The sequence below is a fragment of the Chanos chanos genome, chromosome 3 (assembly GCF_902362185.1).
Source record: "Chanos chanos chromosome 3, fChaCha1.1, whole genome shotgun sequence".
Lineage (NCBI taxonomy): Eukaryota > Metazoa > Chordata > Actinopteri > Gonorynchiformes > Chanidae > Chanos > Chanos chanos.
In genome coordinates, this window is record NC_044497.1 from 32,452,745 (window position 1) to 32,473,164 (window position 20,420).

Consider the following 20,420-nt stretch of genomic DNA (forward strand, 5'->3'; position numbering starts at 1 on the left):
CTACGTTGACCCATCCCACTATATCTATCATTGGACAAAATGTTGATGGTAAGATCTCGATAGATAGTGTCTGCAATGGCATATCAGAGGAGTACTAATTGTTTAAAGAATTATCAAATACTGAATAAACTAAAATTCGTCGAAGAGCAGATACACTGTGCATATTTTTGCTTGCAATATTTACTTTGCTCTTGTAAAGGTATCCGTAGGAGCGTGCGTCACTGCCAATGAGGAAGTAGTCTATTTTGCTCAATCACTCTTACTAGGTGGAAAAGCAACACGGCGCAACTTCGATTCCTTCCCCACCCCTTACGTCCTGACATTAAGCCAGTAATACAAGGCTTGGACGCAGGTGTATGATAGCTGTTATGCCACAGCGAGCCATCTCCAGATCTTGCAACCACTGTAAGCTGCGCTTTGTCTGACAAAATAAATACTGCTCAAAAACGTTCAGTTTCAGAATTGTGTCAAGAAAAGGAAATTGGAAACTTTATAGAATTTTTATCTTTGGTCCACATTATTGGTCAACATATTGTTTTATCTTTCTATTCAGTTTAAATTGGTAAAAAAAAAAAAGGTTTTTATGGGGAACACACACACACACAGATAGTTGTACAATGTGGCACGTTGATATTTGGTTTATTAATGGATGGGATTTGCAGACAAGTGCAACACACATACACACACACAGTAATAATAGAAGCCTTTGGAATAGTCAGAGGATGAAATATTAAAAATTTACTTTAGTGAAAATAAGCTACATTTACAACAATACAGATACTCAGTAAATAAACATGAACATGCTGAGTAAAGCAGAGTATAACACTGTTGTGCCCATCTCATAAGGAATTAATAATGACTCAGCACAACTCTGGATTTCACAGACCTGACTATGAACTGCACTGCTTGAGTCAGAGCCTTAGACACACTGATGTAGGGTCATCTGTTGGGTGGTCATTATTAATAATCTTCTTGTTGTTGTTGATCCTCATCTTCAAATTCCTAAAGCACATAAGAAATGAATTAATCTCTGTTATGACCACCCCTCCTTTACACATTACTGCCACTTTTCAATATGTAAACGACTTCGATCAGTCAGTGATTTGTTTTGTGGCCCCACTGAACATATAAGTAGAGTGGGTTGCAATGACAACTAGGGACTGACTGCAGCCACTCTGTATAGGATAAAGTAAAATAACAGAAGACAAATTTTTTTCCATATGATGCAACTTCAAGCAACAGTGATACAGAATGTTTGTGTCTACCAATGACTGGTTCATGCACGGATTTCCCTCATACTGTGTTGTGTGTTCTGATCACATCAAATGGCTTTATTTGTAGGCTGCCAATATTGTCTAAAATTATGTTGCTGATCATGGCACTTGTTTAAAGAGCAAGTTGAAATGGCTCATACCATGGATCTTTCCTTAGCTTTTGTCCTCTCCTCACTCGATACAGGATTTTTGTCTAGCCTCTCCAGGAGAGGGAGGTGGGTCAGCACAGAGAGCCTGTAATTCTCTGTCTCTGCCAATGGGTTCTCTGCCAACACCAGTGCCCGGAGTGTCTGAGCAACCGCCATGAGGCCACGCAAGTCACGCTGGGAAAACACAGAGTTACCCCTTTTTGATGAAAGAGGATGAGAGTTGCATGAGAAAAGAGTAGGGAGAGAAAGACATTAATAAATGGGTATAACTGAGTAAGGTGGATTTAGTTTAGGATTTAAGATGTCCAGTGACGACTCCAGTGATTTCCTAACTGTTATTTTCTTTCATATGGCTTTTACCTGACATTGAGATACTGCAGTGACTTCATGTTAGAACTTAGGCCATCCAATGTCTTTAACTTGTTGTCTCTGAGATGCAGAGTGGTCAAGCGTTCCAGTTTTTCCAAGCCCTCTAAGTGTTTTATGTTGTTCTGGGCCTGGAGATGCAAAGTGCACATTTAACATGAGTCTATCTACTTCCAAGGTTCACACAAGTGTACCATCTATCAAATCATAATGTATCACTATGTACTATACTACTGTACCATATAGAGACGCTGCAAGTTTGGGAGGTAAATGCCGTCAGTGGTTTCTAATCTGTTTCCCCTCAGCTCCAGAACCACAAGATTGCTCAGTTTGTGATAGTCTAGGCCAGACACCCGCTGTATGCCATTGCCTAAAATGTTATTGTGAGCATGTAAAAAGGTCACAAGGTCATTGAAACTCCCTCATAGTTTTGACTGAAAAATTCTTTTTTTTTTTTTTTTTAATTTATGATTTATGGTGTTCAATATTTCAGCACTTCTGGCATGAACTGTTTTAGTTAAACTGTGTGCTTTTGGAAGCATTCTATTGCTCCAACAGTGGAGTTGCCACATATGCCATCCTGAGGTGTTTCACTAACCAGTGAGATTAAGCCGCTCCAGGGCAGGGCCACAGAGACCCTCAGTGTTGTTGAGATGGTTAATTGCCAAGCTGAGCCACTGTAGGTAGGGCATTTGGCCCAGTGGCTGATCTTTGAAAGACTGAACTTGGTTACCATCTCCTTTTATCCAAAGCAGGTGGGTGAGTGTGGACAGTGGTGATAGGTCTGACAGGTGGTTGAAGGAGATGTCCAAGTAGCGCAGGTGGACAAATGAACTAATCAGGCCTATGTCTGTCAGTTGCCTATTTGTTACATCGGTTAAAATAACAAAAGAAAATATTGTTTCTGGTTCTCAATATGTGGCATAAACAATATATGGAATAAACTTTTATAAGCACACATGCAAAATATATGCTCTTTGATTACAAATAGCTAATTATTTTTCTTGCCTTCTCTCACCTCTCTTTTAGGTCAAGCTTGACAAATGCATGACTTAGGCCATTGGCTGTGCGGGAAAGTTGAGACAAACCTTGAGCTATCATTTCTTGGGTTAATGGACGTGGCTCTATGCGCTGAGAAAGCAGAAAAAGGGAAATGAGCCCAACACTGAAGTTCTTCTTCCTCTGACACATATCAAAGATTGCTATCCTTAGGGAAATCCCTCTGCAAACTACCGGAGACAAATATAGAGACTAAGGTATTACGCCCCCCTTTGTATCTCCCATTCTGAATCATAACACTTACAAAAAGTTACAAAAGTTACCTACGACTTGTTGTGGATGTAGTCTATTAATTTAATAATTTACCTCGTTCTCCTGCTCGTACGTCCCCTCCTCTCTCTCGGACTCTCCATCTATTACATCGTTTTCAAATTCTGACATTATGAGCTTTAACCTAAATCTGGGGCACAGTCAGTTTTGACACTGAAATTATCCTATATTTAAAAAACGGAGAACAAAAGCCATAAACGTGTTCAACTGTCAATTTGTGCTGTTGTATACCGACGCTCCCCCGTCGCACGACAAAACAGGTTGAAACATTCAGCAAATTAGCGAACTAGCTAACTACACTCTATAGAGTCCACTTTGTAATCTATTTAATGGATGTCTAATGTAGAAAGTCGGTTATTTAACATAACGAAGATATCTTTCGCTGATCCTCACAGTAATATTTCTGCGTATCAAACTACTATGTTAAAAGTACTAACCGGAGTGTAGCTAACTACTAAGATAAATGGCCAGTTACTTTTGGTAGACCGTTTCCAAGGAAAGTTACCATAGAAACGAGGCACTCACGACGTACTCGCAAATTGTCCTTAGAACAGATATACTGTATTTTGAACGAGGTGTAGACCTAGGATTAATTTTCAAAGTTAGAGAAGGTTTTTACTTCCCTAGGTGAAAGGTTAATTCCAGTGTATATTCATTGCTAATCTTTTTAAACGCACTAAAGGCATCTTTCAACATTTCAAAACATGTCTAATTGTCTCTGATGAACTGATTGTCATTCTTTATGTATGCGTTTGAACATTTGAATTTATATTCTCCCTCCACGTGTAACTGTAAATTACATAAATAAAACAGACCAGCCACTGCATAGTTCCTCTTTGTAATTGCAATATATATTGTGCAAATGCACGTTTGGAAACACTTGACAAACAAGCAGCCCAAACTGAGGAAAATGCACAATGATTCAGCAAAAGACAAACTCATATGGAGTGTGTAAAAGGCAATGCATATGTATAGAATTAAAAGGTATAAAGTATTAGATTCACAAATCAGTGTGTGAGGTATGATTGCCATAACTTTCAGTGATTTCAGTGACTGAAACACTATTCTGTAGCACCATTCTGTAAATCCATTGTAGCTTGTGGCCATTAACATAAACAAATATCAAGCAAATGATAAAATTGTATTCACATACATTATATAAATAAGATTTTACTGCAATCACTATTCTTTCTGTTGTGACAAAAACAGGCAAATTTCTATGTTGACAGCTGACAGAGGTGGAAGTAATTATATATTGTACACATATAGTCTGATCTGACACATGAAAAAGTGCATTTCTGAGAAAAATATAAACCCCTGGGTTTCTTAGCTTAGAGCTGACTGTGGGGTCAAACCAACTCAAAATTGAACAACCTTGCTCCCAAAGTATAGAAATCCCAATCACTCTACCTTCAAATACATAGAGACACATTTAAAAACAGCTGTTCTTCAGAATCAAACATACAACCATGCAATCATACACCTCACACACACACAAACACATATATTCATATTTTACATCATATGCTTGAGTTCAATACATGTGTGAATAATAGTGAATATTAGTTCAATCTCCCGATTTGCATACTGCCACCTTATTACTGTGCACGTCTGTCCTGTGCACACCGCACAGGATGACATCAGATCAAATACACAAAATGCAAAACAAATTCATCAGGTATGCATCTGTCCACAACTTTTGGGGCTGCTGGTTATATTTCTAACCAGATCAAAATTAGTTCAAACTAAACAAAGATAAAAGATCCAAGACCACGCTCTCAGGAGGTGCAGGATGAAATATTGGTTACATCAAGAGTAAACAGTTTGTTAATTTTTCAACACATGTTAATGGAAGACGAACAGGGCTTTCTTAACAATTTTCTAAGTATACTTCATAGTCATCAGTTTCCTAGCACTGTTCTCATAGTTCACAAAGTCATATTAAAAAAACAAAAACAAGCAAACAAACAAAAACAAAGTGAAAGGTGGGGCAGAAGGGCAACGTATGCACCCAGTCTGAGAGGATCAATACATCCAGACATCTCCCTCACTCCACTGGGATGTTCCTTGAAAGAAGCCCCTTCTTCACTCCACCCTGAAGCATCCGAGCCCCAAGACTGCTGCCTGCCATCCCATCACTGCTGGGAAAGAACGACAGAGAGGAAGCGGTGAAACATTGTGGCTTTCAGCGTGTGAAAAACCAGCTGAGATTACTGAACATGTTGCGGTGACAGGGAGCCCTCTTACATGGAACCGTATTTCCTCTTTTTGGTGTCTGGCTGTTCCACATGATCGCCTTTCTCTCTCCTCTCTGCGGCCCTGTCTCTGTATCTCAACTACAAAAGTAAAGGGTACAGGAGCTAGTTGAGGAGTACAACAAATTATAACAGAACTGAAAAGATAGGAGTAGCGTGACACACCAAAAAAATAATCAAGTGAAGAACAACTGACTGGTAAGTAAGCTGCGGTTAATTGAAAAAGGAACACAGACTGTCATTGTGAAAGGGAAAAAAAACCCATAAAATGACATACCTCCACATCGGCTCTGTCCAGCCCCTCCTGCTGTGCTTGCCTGGCCCGCCTCTGCTCCAGATTTTGCTAAGCAGGACATGAGAAGTACTTTAAATTTGCGTTAAAAAAACCTGCATTATCTCCCCAGTTCGCAGCTGCTTGCACTCCAGTGTTCCATACACATAAAAGTTTTTTTTTTTTTAAAGCTATTACAGGTTATTGTGTGTTATCATATCAGCTGTAAAGTGAGAGCAGAAAGGATAACCTTTCACCAACACTATATCTGAATGGGTGAGGAAGTGCCCTTTCCAACACTGGACTTGTTTTTTGTTTTTTTTTTAATTTCACCTAGTGTGCCTTTATTTATTTTAATGGAAATTAGGTCCTCTTTTTTAAGATGCAGTATTTTTTTTTGCTTTCACATTCATTCCTCACCTTATGTAGCTCAGACAGCTGTTGATGCCTCAGTAGTGCCTCTTTACTGGGGAACTGCCTCCTGCACAGTAGGCACGCCAGCTTGGACCAGTCTGTCAGTCTCTCCTCTCTTTCTGCTCCCTCCTCCTCGCTGTCTGTCTCTCCACTGTATGCTGCAACTAAAGCCTGTGGAGGGCTCCTCTGTGTGTGTGAGTGAGAGACGCAAACAGATGAGAGAAGCTGAAGACAGGTAAACTGTCAGAAAGAAAGTGAAGAGTAAAACAAACAAACAAACAAACAAACAAACAAAAAAAACCATCTAAAGGACCTTCACCTCTCTCTCTTCAGGACGCTTGATTTGATCGATCAGAGTTTGTGGCCGCTCTGACAAGGCTCCCTGCTCAAACACAGATATATATAAACTCAGATGTCTCTGAAGCACCATGTACAGCAACATATCTATATTGGAGGTAAATGTGTAAGTTAGCGAGTCAGAAACCTCACCTTCTTTTCCAGGATGGCATAACCAGCATCAGCACTGGCAGATTCCCGTCTATCATCCAGCCTGCCTTGACCTGGCCGCGTCTGACCGGGTAATGCACCAGAGGAGGTGGAGGCCAGAGAACGCACGTTCTCCTTCTGTCTGTTCAGGCTTTTGGCCCATCTCTCCATGTCTTTTGCTATCTGATAACATGCAAAGAAACAGCCAATTCACAACAGGGCTGGATCAGTACAGAGTAAAGTAGCTCTACACAAACACACAAGCTGAACACTGAGTGTACCTGTTGGGCTGTCTTGGACTTGGGTTTTTCCTTTTTGTCCTTTGTGCCGGCAGCTGTGGCCAAATGATCGGAGGCTGTGCTCCCAGCCACAGAATCACTGGCCTCAGCAGAGGCCTGGGCTGGAGCAGGGACATACGTGTGCTTCTCACCATCCCAGTACATATACTGTTGAGTATGGGGGTTGTAGTAGTACTAAAGAGAGCAAAGAAGGCAAACAAAGAAGTAACGCTGAAAACTACACACTACACACACAGTAAGCAAATGAGAAATGCTATTATGAAGTTTCTGTACTCTCATCACTGCCAACAACAGTTCTGGACTGGTTGCTATGTTACCTGAGAGTTGGGGTCATAGTACAGGCCTGTGAGAGGGTCGTAGTAAAAGCCAGAGCTCTCGTCGTACTGGTACGTGGAGACATCAGGATCAGCTGAGGGGAGAAGGGACATTCTGTACATTCACCAAATACAATCACTCAAAGGAAAGGTCAGGCATCATAAAAAGCCCCATACAGAAGCTTTACTGGTGGCAAACTCACGGTATTGCTGACACTCCAGTGCGGTCCCAGGCGTGGCAGGCTGACTGAGGGCAGGCTGAGGTTTGCCAATTATTTCAACCTGCTGTGTCACAGGAACCTGAAACAACAGAGAACAGCCCGATTCCAGTACCCCATGTGACAGAGTCCATGGCAGAATACGAAAGTGTGAGGATGACTGAGGACTGAATGATAAGGTACCTGATTAGATTGTGTGAGGGTTGCCGTGGTAATCAACTGTGATTGTGCCTGTGTGGGCGCAACTGCAGCAGTAGCTCCAGAAACGTCTGTCTCAGAGGAGACCACTACAAGAAACGGACACACATGGAGTCTTTTTCGAAACACGTGTCCACTACACCAGTGGAAATGAAATGCATTCTCTCATCTCAAACTCAATTTCAAACTCATCTCAAGACACTGACCGGAGAGAGCAGGGTGCCTCTTACCTGGGGTGGTAACACCACCTTCATAAGCTCCCATTATCCCTGGTGCACCAGAAGCAGTCAAGTTACTGCCCACTACAACTGCTGGCCCTGGTAGTCTCTGGGTCTCAGCACCCACATTCTCCTGACTCTCCTGCCCATACCCAGTCACCGATGCCCCCTGCTGGTACAAGGTGAAGTCACCACTTGACTGGGATCCAGTTGACAACTGTGTATTCTGAGGGGCAGAACAAAAAGAGAGAAAAGGACCCTATCACACAAAAAGGATTACCTCTGATTTATTATAAAGTTGTGATATCTGCTACCCTGTGACAAAAGAAATCACAAATATTTTATGAAACTGAATTTGTTGTTTTTCCTGAAGAAGTGACCTGAATACCTGGGTTACTGCCCACTGGGCTGCAGCTATGGCTGTGCTGGCCACTGTGGCAGCACTCACACGACTGCCATCTGTCAAGAACACATCACTGAAAGAGAGAGAGAGGGGGAAAGAAATTACAAAAGATTCAGTGGTCAAAGACTGATTTACGTTTTTCTAATAATGCACTTACATCGAGCAATCTAACAACACATTCATATTCACCAATCTAACGTGGTTGTCTCTAAGTCTTTCTAATCTATCGTGGTTGTTTTTTACATAACAGACTACCGTTTGGAGCCCTTTGCGAACTCCACTGTGATAACTTTGCCGTCAATGGAAAGAGGAGGCTGTAACGCCTGTAGGATCTGGAGCAGCTGGGAGGCCTCCTGTGGGACACACAATAAGACACAAGGAGCTGAGTATAACAGCTGAAAAAAAGAACATAACAGTATCAAGATATCAAATAAACGTAATGAGACAGTAAGAGGTATGTGCTGTAGGTATGTGTAGGTATGACATGTACTGGCCAAACGCATTAATGAAAGGCAGAGATCAGATGTGACCACGAGTAGCCATACAGAACTACGTCCCTCATGGTTCTAAACTATGTGAAGTCAACATGGATAAACATTATTCTATGGTAAAACTATAAAGTTACAATGATGACTGATGATGCTGGTCTCTCACCACAATGGTAGTGAGCTGCAGGAAAGCGAAGCCACGGTTCAGCTGGGTCTGCTTATCCTTGATCAAGCGAACGTTGGAGGGAGATAGTGTGGCAAAAGGAGCTAAGGCCGAGAGGATCGCCTCCAAGGTAGTATGAGGGCCAAGATTCCTCAATATGAGAGCTGTAATACACGTACAGACATTTGTTCATCCCCACAAGATCACCATTCAGTGGTTTTACATCCATAGATATACATGTGCTCTGGGAAATATGTGTATGAAAGTTTGAGAGGGAGACACTCACTGTCATTAGCCACCTCGGCCGCATGTGTTGGGGCGCTCACGTTCAGGACAGGGGCAGAGGGCTGATAGATGGTGGGGAGGGGCAGTAAACCCTGAGCTGAGTCCTTTAACTGCCCCAAGGGCAAGTCCTTCTGCACCAGAGGCAGTTTAAGCTCAGCTTCTAGCATAAATGGTAAAAAAAAAAAAAGAAACCAATTTCGTACAATAGACAGCATGGTGGTGAGTGTAGCAAAAGCATTCACAGACGTAGTTTGTGATAACTGATTTATTTGATTTGGTTTTTTGCCCATTTCTACGGATTGTGATGACATCACAATTATGATGTATGTTTTTCCATCAGCAGTTGCCCTTCACGTACCAGATTTTGGAACACCACATTTGAAGCACTTTTCCCTTCTTTTGAAATTCTGTACTCCGCACTAGACAAAAAAGCATCAGCATATCAAAAATATACAAGTGACCTTACAGAAGCATTAAAGACAAATCATATCCCACAAACAAAATCAAGATTTATTTTTCCAACATTATAGGTCCAGGCAAAGAAAAACCCAGATTTTGTTAAATAACTTTGTACCTTATTGCACAGCCAGTCTTCATTGGCACGGGGCTTTGGATCACTGTAGTGCATGGATACTCTTTGTCCCAAAACAGTGAGCACCCTCTGAAACAGAGAGAGAGAAGACAAGACAAAGAAGAGGAGGGAGGGAAAAAGGGAATGAGTATCAAAGTTGGGATAAAAGTGACCAATCAGAGACCTCAGCTCACATGAGAAGGTCAGAGAGAAAGAAAGACAAAGGGGAATGAAAGAGAGAATGTTGAGTTGAGGGTGAGAGAAAGAGATCAGAAGAAAGAGGCAAGAAGGAAAGAGAGATGTCACCTTCAGCTCAGGAAGAATGGGACGGACGCGCTGGCCTGTTTATAAGAGAGCGTGTGTGCGGACATCGCCCTCTTCACCCCAGGGCCTCACCCCCCCCTTAAGGGGAAACGCTGATATTTCACCCAGTACCCCTAACGCCAACCCCCCCCCCCCCCCCTCCTCCCCTTCATACAATCCCACAATGCCCAATGCTGCTCCCCCTGCCACATTTAAACATCTTTGGTTGGTAAAACAAGATCAAGACAAGGGTGCTGAAAATGACTCTGCATACACAGTTAAAATGTGTCTGATATCAAAATTGCTCTACTAAAAATACTGACAGCTACTGACAAAAACATGGGAGACTCAGCTCTCTGACTTCTCTGTGTCCTATGTAACCATCACAGATGCCAGTGACAAGAGCCACATGAGGCCTAAACTCAAAAACTTTGCTGTAGTGGTTTCCTACATACTCCTTCTTTCATGGAGGAGCAAAGCTATTTCTCTATTCCTTACCCATATACACTCTATGACAGCACAATTATCAACTGTTCTTGCCGTGAGTTGAAAATCATAACGCTACGCAAAATTCTCTTCAGGACAATGACAAGCAGTCACGAGAGTTCACTCTCACTCTTCATTAAATTATATCAAACTCACTTCAACACCGATACCTGAATATAACTAGTACTTCTCCCTATATCTCTAAAAGGCACTTTAATCTAAGGTGGGAGGGAAATTAAATAAACATTTAAAAGAACAGAGAGGTTATGGTAGCTCATAAGGATTTGAAATGAGGTGGTGACACAAAAGAAAAAAAAAAAAAAATCCACTCAGCATCAGACTTCATTACGTGGAACAGGCTGTACTGGTAAGTGAGGTGCCAATGTGCTATCCTGACCTGGTCAAACAGACAGCTCTCCAAACGTTTCACGCTATCCACCTAGAAGACCCTAAGAAGTTTTACACCTGATGAATGACAACTGCTTGATGAATGACCGTAGCACCTGTGCTTCATTTCAGAAGGTACTGAAATGCGTCATTCGGTGAATAAGTTCATATGACAAAAAAGAAAACAGTCAGAGGCATAACAGTCCACAGTAAGTTCATGTGAAAACTTGTGTGCATGTCCACACGTGTTGACGCAATAACTTTGTGTGTGTATGTGTGTGCGTGGGTGCAGTGTGAAGTGACCTGATTGGTCTCCATCCAGCGGCTGGCCTCCTGCAAGTGATTAAACTCGACGAAGGCGAATCCTCGGCTCTGACCTGGAGACACAGCCGCCGGGTCACAATGACAGAACAACAACAACAACGCAGTGAGGGGTTAGTGCTTCTTTCACATAGAGCAGAGAGAAAGAAAGAGAGAGAGGGAGGGAGAGAGAGAGAGAGAGAGAGAGACAGAGTGAGAGAGAGAGAGAGAGAGAGAGAGAGAGAGAGAGATGGGAAGAATAGAGGGAGAGAGAAAGGGAGAGAGTAACAGAGAGAGGAAGAGACAGAGCGAGAGCAAGAGAGAGAGAATGAGAGAAAGCGAGAGACAGAGAGAGAAGTGTAATAGCCACTCTTCACACAGAGTATTCTATTCTAGTGTGAGGGCACATTTCTTTGTTGAATGCATCAGTAGATTTAACCCATCAAGCATACAGACACATACTAATTGCTTCTAGACAATTAAGGGTTAGCAACTGTGCCGCACTGAGACGGTATCCCATTAGCACACAGAATACAGTCTCTTATATTTTTAATGTTTAAGAATATTTGAAGAAGAAATAAATTTTTTTCTCTTTGCTTGCTTTACCTAATTCCTAATTCCTCAAAGTCTCACAGCAACTTCAGCCAGCCACTGGTTATCTCTCTATAGCAGCTGCCAGTGACTATCATCCTTTTCATTATTTATACATAAACACAACAACATAACTAAGCAAGCAAGGGTATCACATATGTAGCTTAGGAGCATAATACATAAGTACTGATATTTGAAAAATATGTTTTTTTTTATGATATGCAGTCCAGAATACTGGACCAAAATCGTTACAGAGTACTTAGTGTTCAGCTGACTTGTCTTTTCCCTTTGGTTAGAGAACATGATATTAACATAAAGGCAGAGAGTGTCAGGTGATATGGGTGAAGATGGGTAGAAAAGTGCTGTACAGGTGTTTTGCGCCCGCAGATTAAAAACTGCAACATAAATCCTCTTAAAAAGAGATTTCATTCATAAATTGAAGCCTCAAAAGTACTCACTTACACAGTAATACTAAAATGTAAAATTAAACATTCCACAAAACATTAAATATTTCACTTGACTTCAAATCTATACTGAAAATTTAACTGAAATTATACTTGGGCATAGGAAGAAGAGCCTCTCCTCTCAGGAAGAGAATTTTAATGGTGTCAAGAGCGTCACTAAGTCAACGAGTCTAATGTTTTCTCTCACCAGTAAGGTGATACGATCATTCCCATCTACAGTACCCCACCACAGCACTGAAATAAGACAAAAGCATCTACCACACTATGTTAATTTCTGATGTGATGTTTACTGTGCTATCATAGGTGTATATAAAACAAATCTATTTTTCTTTAACAGTATTCATCTGTCTTTCTGTTTGCATGTCTTAGTACTCTGACTGATCTTTTCTGCCATGGTGTAAAAGGTGTGATGCCTAGAGAAAGAGCAAGTGAAGACTTTGGGGAGAGAGTCAACAACTCTTGAGGCGTAGATGCTGCAGACTAGAAAAGTCCCTTCAGATTCACAAAACAGTCATACCACAAAAAAGTCCATAAAGATCCTATTGCATTAGCTCAAATACAGATCAGTAAAAACTGCCACCTAAGACACCACCACATTTGGGCAGGATACTTACACATGACTTAGATTACCTTCCTCAGTGATGTCCAGGACTGGGCAGTGAGATACAGACAAGGACAGTGACCGCAGAGGAAGCACAGAGACTAGACACACACGAGGCTAACCTCTGACTATACTAGAAGAGGTATCTAAGCATGCATTGTGTGTGAACGAAGGTTTTTTTGTGCATTGTGTGTGTGTGTTTGCGCGTATATGTCTGTCCTTGTAAAAATGTGGAAGATCATGTAGCCCAGAAAAAAACAAAACAAAATCTACTGCTCAGAATGATGACAGGTATCAGTAGTGCAAGAATAAAAAGCTTTTGTGAGAAACAGGTGCTGAAAGTGAGTGAAGACATGAACTAATAAATGTGCGTTTTAGGCAGATGCCAGAATTGGAGGGCCTCGTGTTGACCACTAATCAGGTCAAAGAGTGTTGTGAGGTAGGAAGAGTTTTCACAGGAAGGTCTCTTGAGAGCATTGAGGGAAAGGCTTACAGGGAGGTTAGCATGTGATACAGACAGAAGGGGGCAGCTGTGGGTTACTTGACAGACCCCCCCGTGGACTGAAAGCTCACCTGAAGACTTGTTCCTCATAAGACGAACTTCTCTGGGCTGGATTCCCTGATCCTGCAGCAGGGCCCTTATCTAAAACCACACAGATAACATTCAAACTATCTAAACAAGAGGTAACACTACTAATGCTTTTTGAGTAACATAAAACTACTAAAAAAAGCAATACTTGAAGAAGATAATTTAACATATGGTTAACTCTGTAAATTTTAAGTCACAGCTAACTTCTTGCAGAAGCATTTGGGTTACTAAACAACTGCCCGATAAAGTGTACCAATAGAGAAAGGTATCCATTTAAATGGGCTAAGACACAGATTTTCTGTGAAATTCCTAGTGTTGCAATGGAATAAAATATCCTGGCACTGTGTCTCCACTGACAGAACTCAGACTAACCTCATTGACAGTGGCACTGGGAGGAAGCATCCTGAGCATGATGATGTTGCTTGGTTTCTGACCATGGTCAAGATCAGCACGGTAGTCCTGGTCCCGAAGGTCTGGCTCATCCAGGCCTGGCTCTGGGCCAGGATGATAGACCCTCTCTCTGATGTCATCTCTCCCACCACACTGGGCTTGATCTGAGAAACCCTGATGGCACTGATAACAAAAGAAGCTTATATTCTATAAGCTGTGGTATTCCAAAAGTTTCAATGATTGAGAAGCCATTAAAGCATACATGTAATGATACCTGAATTTCCACTCCACAGAAACTCCCATATATGCAAGCTAAGTACATTTTGCTCTACTCACCAGTCTATGGCCAGGTCCTCTGGCATATTTCTCCTCCTCACCACGGCGTACACTTCCATAGTCTTCCTGAGATGAAGAGGTCCTACTCCCAACTCTCCCCCAGCCCTTGTCTTCACTACCCTCCCCCTGGTTTGTTGTGTGATTGTCTAAATAGCTGTTCTGTCCCACTCTAAAAGACTGATAATCCCTACGTGGTCCTTCAGGCTCAGGCTCAAACTCATAATCTCTCTCCTCCAACCGGGCTCTGGTATGGACTGGCTGACTTTGGGAAAGACGGGGTGGAGCTTTCCCAGGTCGGTTGCTGTCAGACTCTCGTGGTCCTCTTTGCCTGAAACCAGGACTGTTTTCAGTGTAATGAGCAGGTGCAAACTCTCTTAGGCCTTGAAAACGGTGGTCACGTCCATACTGTCGTTCATCAACAATGTTTTTCCCAGTTAACCCTGGTTGTGGATCCTCCTGACCATACCCACGATAGTCCATGTCTCTGTAGTCATGCTCATCTGCATCGTTACCATAGCGACCCATGCGGTCCCCACGTCCACCCCTAAGTAAGACATAAGAGGTTATAAAAAGGTAAGTGCGGGGATATTATGGCTTGTAGCTTTTATACCTGACTTGTAAACTTCTTGAATAAGCAGACTGACGTATTGGTACGGTAAGAAATGCAATAATACCAAATTTGGTAAAAGCAAGATGCGGGGTCCTGGTTTACCTACCGTCTCTCATACTCCATGTCGAAGAAATGACTTCAAGACACACCCACCTCACTCCACTAAGATGCTGGTAACATGCACACCAGGACTATTAACAAAATAAAATCTTTAATGGATGGGTTGCACCTTTAATAGGAAGATCAACACTACTTTCGTCATGTTTAGTTACATAACAATAGCAGTTTGACCCACTGAATATCGACAGCAACGGTATCGTCCATTGAATATGTTGTAAATTCGTAGCGTGAAAAGCAACAACGTGTAAACGCGAAGAATCATTTAGCACAGGCATTACGCAGGGCGGAACAGCCAGAGTCTTTGAGAAATGTTCACGCCTAATGCTGTACGTTGTTGTCAAAACACCCAAAATATAGTTGTAAGCCATACGCAGATTACTTATATGGCAGTTAACAATTATGTAAATAACTCCATGGTATCCCGTTGAGCTAAGCTAACAGGTTAGCAAAGTAAATAGTCCCTTACAATGCTAGCTAACGATTACGCTAACTACTCCTGCAACATAGATGTTGGCAAAGCACACTAAAAGTTAAACAACAGTTCATGTCAAAGCTGGAGCTGTGACCAGTCTAGACTACCATGTTAATTTCAGTTATGCAGTTACATTTTTATGCACTGAGGCAAACAACTGGATTTGTGTGGTCTGGTTGACCAACAGTAGCTAGCAAGTATGGTAAAGCAGTTTACAAGAATGATACGGTGATCACTGAGCAAAACACCTAATATCAGATAACATTATGCATTAGAGTTAGTGATATACAGAGCAAAACTTACCTTCTCTTGTAGTCATGCATGTATGACAAAATGATTGTGATTATAGTGATTATCTTAGAGGTGAGAGCTGACGTTCGATAGATGGATACCTCGGCTGATTTTCTGGATCAAATGTGAAATTTTGACTGCATAAAATAGCTGTGTCAACGCAACAGTGACGAGTTTCCAAGATGGCCGACAAATGAATAATTTTTCACAATATAAGCCAGCCCAGAGCGAAAGCAGTCGTGGCCTTGGAAAGAATATAAATGAATGATGTTTCTCACAAATAATATACTGATTAGGTTTGCTTGGCAATGTGTCCTAGGCAGGAGGTAAGATCTGAACGGAATCCCTCATACTAATACATAGAACCAGCTGCTCCAACTATGCCAATCACCTTCCATTCGGTTTTCATATCTACCTCTCATGGAGGATCTTAAGAGACTCAACAAATCGGCATGTTTTCTCTTCCCCTGATGTTAAACGTTTTGTCAGGGGTATTTTCCCATGACACTCTGTGTATGCGTGTCTTCATTGTGCCACTGGAATGACTTTCAAACTGCATGGTGAAAATAAAACAACACCAAATGAACTTCACTGCTGCCTTTCTCAAAACCTTCTCTGTGTGTTCAGTTTTGTAAAACCAAGTTCCATTGCCAGGCCTTGCCTTTCTTTCTGTCCCTCTGTTCAGTTTCTCATTCATGGTGTGGCTGTTTTTCACTTACAGTGTCACCACATATTAATTTATTGTCAAAAGACCTTAAAGTACAGAGTACTTAAACATATTCTCCCTTTTTTGTGTACTGAAAGTTAATGATAGAAAGAGTTTGAAATTTGCTCATATTGAAATTGAAAGCTACTTTGAAGTTCAAGTTCAAGTTTCAGTTTATTTAGAGCCCAATATCACTGTTTACAGTCTCAAAGGGCTTTACATGCCCACAGGATTACAACAAAACAGAGCAGGGTGGCACCCCCTGACTTGATCCTCATAGCGGGCAAGAAAAAAACTCCTCAAAAAACCCAGACGTTAGGGAAAAATAGGAGAAATCTTGAGAAGGACCACAAAGAGAGGGGACCCCTTCTAGGCCAGCCAGGCGTGCAGTAGGTGCCAGCCCAGAGGGCAATTTACAAAACACCAGAGTGATAATAAATGAGAACACAACTGGTAGGTAGTATGAGGAATGACACAACAGCATGGGGCTCAGTTGGGGTGGACGGCACAGCTGTAGCAGCGCAGGAGGACACGAAGCCGCAGCAGCCATCGGGATGACGGTGAAGAGGGATGGCATGGAGGGTGGGGGGGGGGGGGGGGGGGACACCTAAGAGAGAGTAGCCACATTCACACCAGACACTCATGCTCAAACAGATGAGCCACAGCCATGCAGGAGATGAGGGAGGGAAGGAGAGCAGTTGGAGTAGCGGCACTTAACAGATGAAATAAGAAAAATAATTTTATAGATAATTTTGTATTGAAAGTTGCAAGAGTAGTAGCTGAGGAGGGCGCAGGAGGAGCAGGGCCACGTGGGGGAGCAGGGCCAGGGACAGCAGGGCACAAAGTCATTCAGCCGGTCAGGGGGAGGTGCCACATCCAGGAAGCAGGCGCAGACATCGACCACTCACACAAAGAGAAGAGAGCAGGTTAATGACAGAAACTGATCAGGGTAAGATAAGAGCAGAGGAGAGGAGAGGGAGGAGAGAGAGAAGATGAGAGGTATCTAAGCCGGCAGCTACTAAGCTAAACTATGCCAGGAGAGACTACAGCAGAGACTGAGCTATACCGGAAGATTAGTTTGAGACTATGCTATCATACGACACGGAGAATAAATGAGTCTTAAGTTTGGTTTTATAGGTAGCAAGACAGTTTGCCTCTTTAATATCTATAGGTAGGCTGTTCCAGAGAAAGGGTGCGCGGTAGGCAAAGGCGCGATGGCCAGCAGACTTCTTTTTAACTTTTGGAACAACTAATAATTTAGCAGCCTGAGAGCGCAGGGTGCGGGGGGGGGCGTAGAGTGTAATTAAATCAGAAAGATAGGCCGGTGCAAGCCCATGGAGAATTTTAAATGTTAATAGGAGGACTTTAAAATCAGCCCTCATGTGAACTGGGAGCCAGTGAAGGGAAGCCAGGACGGGAGTGATGTGATCGAACTTCCTAGTTCGGGTCAGGATTCTGGCAGCAGCATTCTGGACAAGCTGAAGACTTCTGGTGCTAGAGGCGGGCAAGCCAGAGTACAGAACGTTACAGTAGTCGAGGCGAGACGTGACAAATGCATGGACAATGGTTTCTGCATCAGCTAAACATAGTAGGGGCCTAATTTTGGCGATATTGCGGAGATGATAAAAGGCCGTTTTGGTAGTGTTCTTGATATGAGTGACAAGCGAGAGACTAGAGTCAAAAATCACACCAAGGTTTTTAGCTGTAGAATTTTGCGAGAGAATGCAGTTGCCAAATTTTAATTTAAGATGTTTTATCAGCAGGCAATGTTGAATGAATCTAATGGTTACTTTAAGAGATTATATTTGGGAAATTTTAAAGAGTGGGTAGACAAAATCTAGACTTGCAAATCAATATAGAATTGGTATACTTGAGTATGAGCTTGCATTGTGCTTACGAATTGGATCATTTATTTATATATGCTGAAATTGTATCTAACCAGCCAATACATGATGTATATGTCCAGCCATTCTGTTTTTACTAAATTCTCTTAGAATATTATTCCTGTTTCAATTTTCTGTTGGCCTACGGATAAGGCATTGGCCTCCAAAGCCAGGGATGGTTGGTTCAAGTCCTATCTGGGGTGTATAGAAGCAGGATGGTGCACACTAAGGCCTATGTTACAGATTGCAATGGATTCAACCCATCCCCTGCTGGGTATATTTTCTTCACAGGCATGATGGTGTTGTGGTTAGTCACCTTCCAGTAAAGAAGCTCTGGGTCCTTTCTGCATGGAGTTTGTGTGACTTTGCTCCCTCAGCCAAAGGACATGCATGTTAGGACGAGACGCTCCTGCCTCTGGCCCTGATCAAGTCGCTGGCCTCAAACCTGCAGCTGGTCCCTGGGTGCTGCCTGACAGCTGCCCACTGAGTGCTTAGGATGGGTTAACTGCAGAAAAGAATTTCCCTGTGTGAATCACTAAAGAATTATTTAATTTACCCTTATATTATCATACCCTGTGTAGCAGATGAAACCTCTGAGAAAAAAAGAAGACTAAAGTGTTTTCTCATGGTTTCATATAGTGCTTTTTAAAATTTGTTCTAAGAATAGGTGAAAGCACGACAGTAGTTCTGCAACTGCATTGTTATTTTGACGTTCTCTTTACAGAGGGTTGTCAGATTAGCCGGACAGATTTGAAATGTGTGGATGGTCAAATCATGCAAACAGAATTAGTTCTAGGCTGTTTTGTGACTTTTCACTGATGAGAACCAAAATGGGCTCTTCAGATGTTATGTGACCACCAGATGGAGGCATAGCCTTTTGCTGCAGACTTTTCAGAGAACTCTTAGGGGCTGCATTTTGCCTTTGAACACAAGTTTGCAGCATATTTTCAGAGGTGTGTCAAGTATCAAGTTATTGAACCAGAGAAAATTGAGGATTGAACCAGCGACCTTTCAGTCACAAGCCCACTTCTCTAACCGTTCGACCATGGCTGCCCAGTGCCCTGGGGACCTTTCACATGTGAGGCGAATGTGATAACGACTACACTACAGAAACTACAAACTGCTGACCACGTAATGGTCTGTCTCACGGTAATTGTCCTCTCTTTGCAGGAAGTGGGCAAATTAGGGCATCTCATTTTTGTGCATCGACATAAACTGTGCACATACACTTTCTACCCCCAGCTGCCTTCTGAACCTATACTCTTTCTCCTCCCTCTCTTCCATTGTTTATACTGATGTCAGTATTTGCATCACATCATTTGTCCTGGATAGCAAGAAAACTTTTTATTTCACAAGATAGGCACGAGATCAGTTTCAAGATAAGAATGAATCACGTCATTGAGATTAATTAGCATCACACATTTTTACAAGACCAAAATTGCACATCTAGATCAATAATTTGATAACCCATCTGAGGGATGATAAAATTTGTATGCACAGTGTTTGAAAAAGGGGTGCAACTGATATTTTCTTACCTCTGTCTTCTTTGTTATTTATCATACTTTGATATATGCTAGCTCTTTTGTCTGCATAAAAAGCAAGAACTAACTAATTGTTTGACTGCTCATTCTGCATTCTTCTTTATGTCATTTACATTTTTTGTACAAAGCCTTGTCTACCTTATTATCATTTAATGGAAATTGCAAACTCAAAACCAAATATAAATTTCTAATAAGTAACATGGAGTTCAGACGTCACTGGCCTTTAGAATAAAATTGGTCTTTCATGGATTTTTTTATACGAGTGCTAAATTATGTATAGAGGCATATAGGGCAGTTCATCAAGAAGCCAAAGCTCCAGCTCCTTGAGGGATGAAGGAGGCAGATATCTATCCCACACACATATAAATGTTCAACAGTGTTTATATCAGGTGATTGAGGATGCAATTGAAAGCATTTAATTGTACCCTGGTGCTCATTAAAGGAGCCATTTAAGTGTGTGTATGGGGACATTATAATTGTTGCATATGGGGAAATCATGAGGAAGCATTGTTTGTATGATAGGTTCCTCTTAGTCACCTAAATGGCTACATATTCCTTGGATGTTACTGTAAATTTCAGAGCAATCATCATACCCAACGATTCCCATGACGTGGATAACCACGTCTTATCACATTTAAGGCCATGTGTA

The 20,420-nt window shown here is 42.0% G+C and overlaps 2 protein-coding genes across 2 annotated transcripts; both read right to left on the reverse strand.

Moving 5' to 3' along the window:
* Window positions 1–960: 960 nt before the first annotated feature.
* Window positions 961–3,229, reverse strand: lrrc23 (leucine rich repeat containing 23). Its single transcript, XM_030767752.1, has 7 exons — window positions 3,155–3,229; window positions 2,808–2,920; window positions 2,388–2,650; window positions 2,029–2,159; window positions 1,784–1,920; window positions 1,415–1,619; window positions 961–1,002 (listed from the first exon to the last, which is right to left on the reverse strand). The coding sequence occupies exons 1-7, from the start codon at window positions 3,227–3,229 to the stop codon at window positions 961–963; spliced, it is 966 nt and encodes a 321-aa protein (XP_030623612.1).
* A 750-nt stretch (window positions 3,230–3,979) lies between these two features.
* rbm10 (RNA binding motif protein 10) lies at window positions 3,980–15,747 on the reverse strand. The gene is made up of 23 exons (XM_030768182.1): window positions 15,654–15,747; window positions 14,865–14,949; window positions 14,149–14,692; window positions 13,795–13,995; window positions 13,407–13,476; window positions 11,181–11,254; window positions 9,705–9,791; window positions 9,489–9,549; window positions 9,132–9,290; window positions 8,849–9,009; window positions 8,450–8,547; window positions 8,180–8,267; window positions 7,804–8,017; window positions 7,559–7,662; window positions 7,361–7,457; window positions 7,161–7,252; window positions 6,826–7,017; window positions 6,548–6,727; window positions 6,378–6,440; window positions 6,065–6,244; window positions 5,651–5,716; window positions 5,366–5,454; window positions 3,980–5,256 (listed from the first exon to the last, which is right to left on the reverse strand). The coding sequence occupies exons 2-23, from the start codon at window positions 14,879–14,881 to the stop codon at window positions 5,166–5,168; spliced, it is 2,928 nt and encodes a 975-aa protein (XP_030624042.1). The 5' UTR covers window positions 14,882–14,949; window positions 15,654–15,747; the 3' UTR covers window positions 3,980–5,165.
* Between the last annotated feature and the right edge of the window lie 4,673 nt (window positions 15,748–20,420).

What these genes read in the sequence shown, in the direction of transcription:
- lrrc23 (XM_030767752.1), bottom strand. Translation starts at nt 3,229, where the DNA reads ATGTCAGAATTTGAAAACGATGTAATAGATGGAGAGTCCGAGAGAGAG. An exon ending in CGTACGAGCAGGAGAACGAG is followed by an intron (nt 2,921 to 3,154) that starts GTAAATTATTAA and finishes CTGCTTTCTCAG; the next exon opens with CGCATAGAGCCACGTCCATT. An exon ending in GGAGCGGCTTAATCTCACTG is followed by an intron (nt 2,160 to 2,387) that starts GTTAGTGAAACA and finishes ATAACATTTTAG; the next exon opens with GCAATGGCATACAGCGGGTG.
- rbm10 (XM_030768182.1), bottom strand. An exon ending in ATGTGGTGTTCCAAAATCTG is followed by an intron (nt 9,291 to 9,488) that starts GTACGTGAAGGG and finishes CATTTATGCTAG; the next exon opens with AAGCTGAGCTTAAACTGCCT. An exon ending in AGCGTCCTGAAGAGAGAGAG is followed by an intron (nt 6,245 to 6,377) that starts GTGAAGGTCCTT and finishes TCACACACACAG; the next exon opens with AGGAGCCCTCCACAGGCTTT.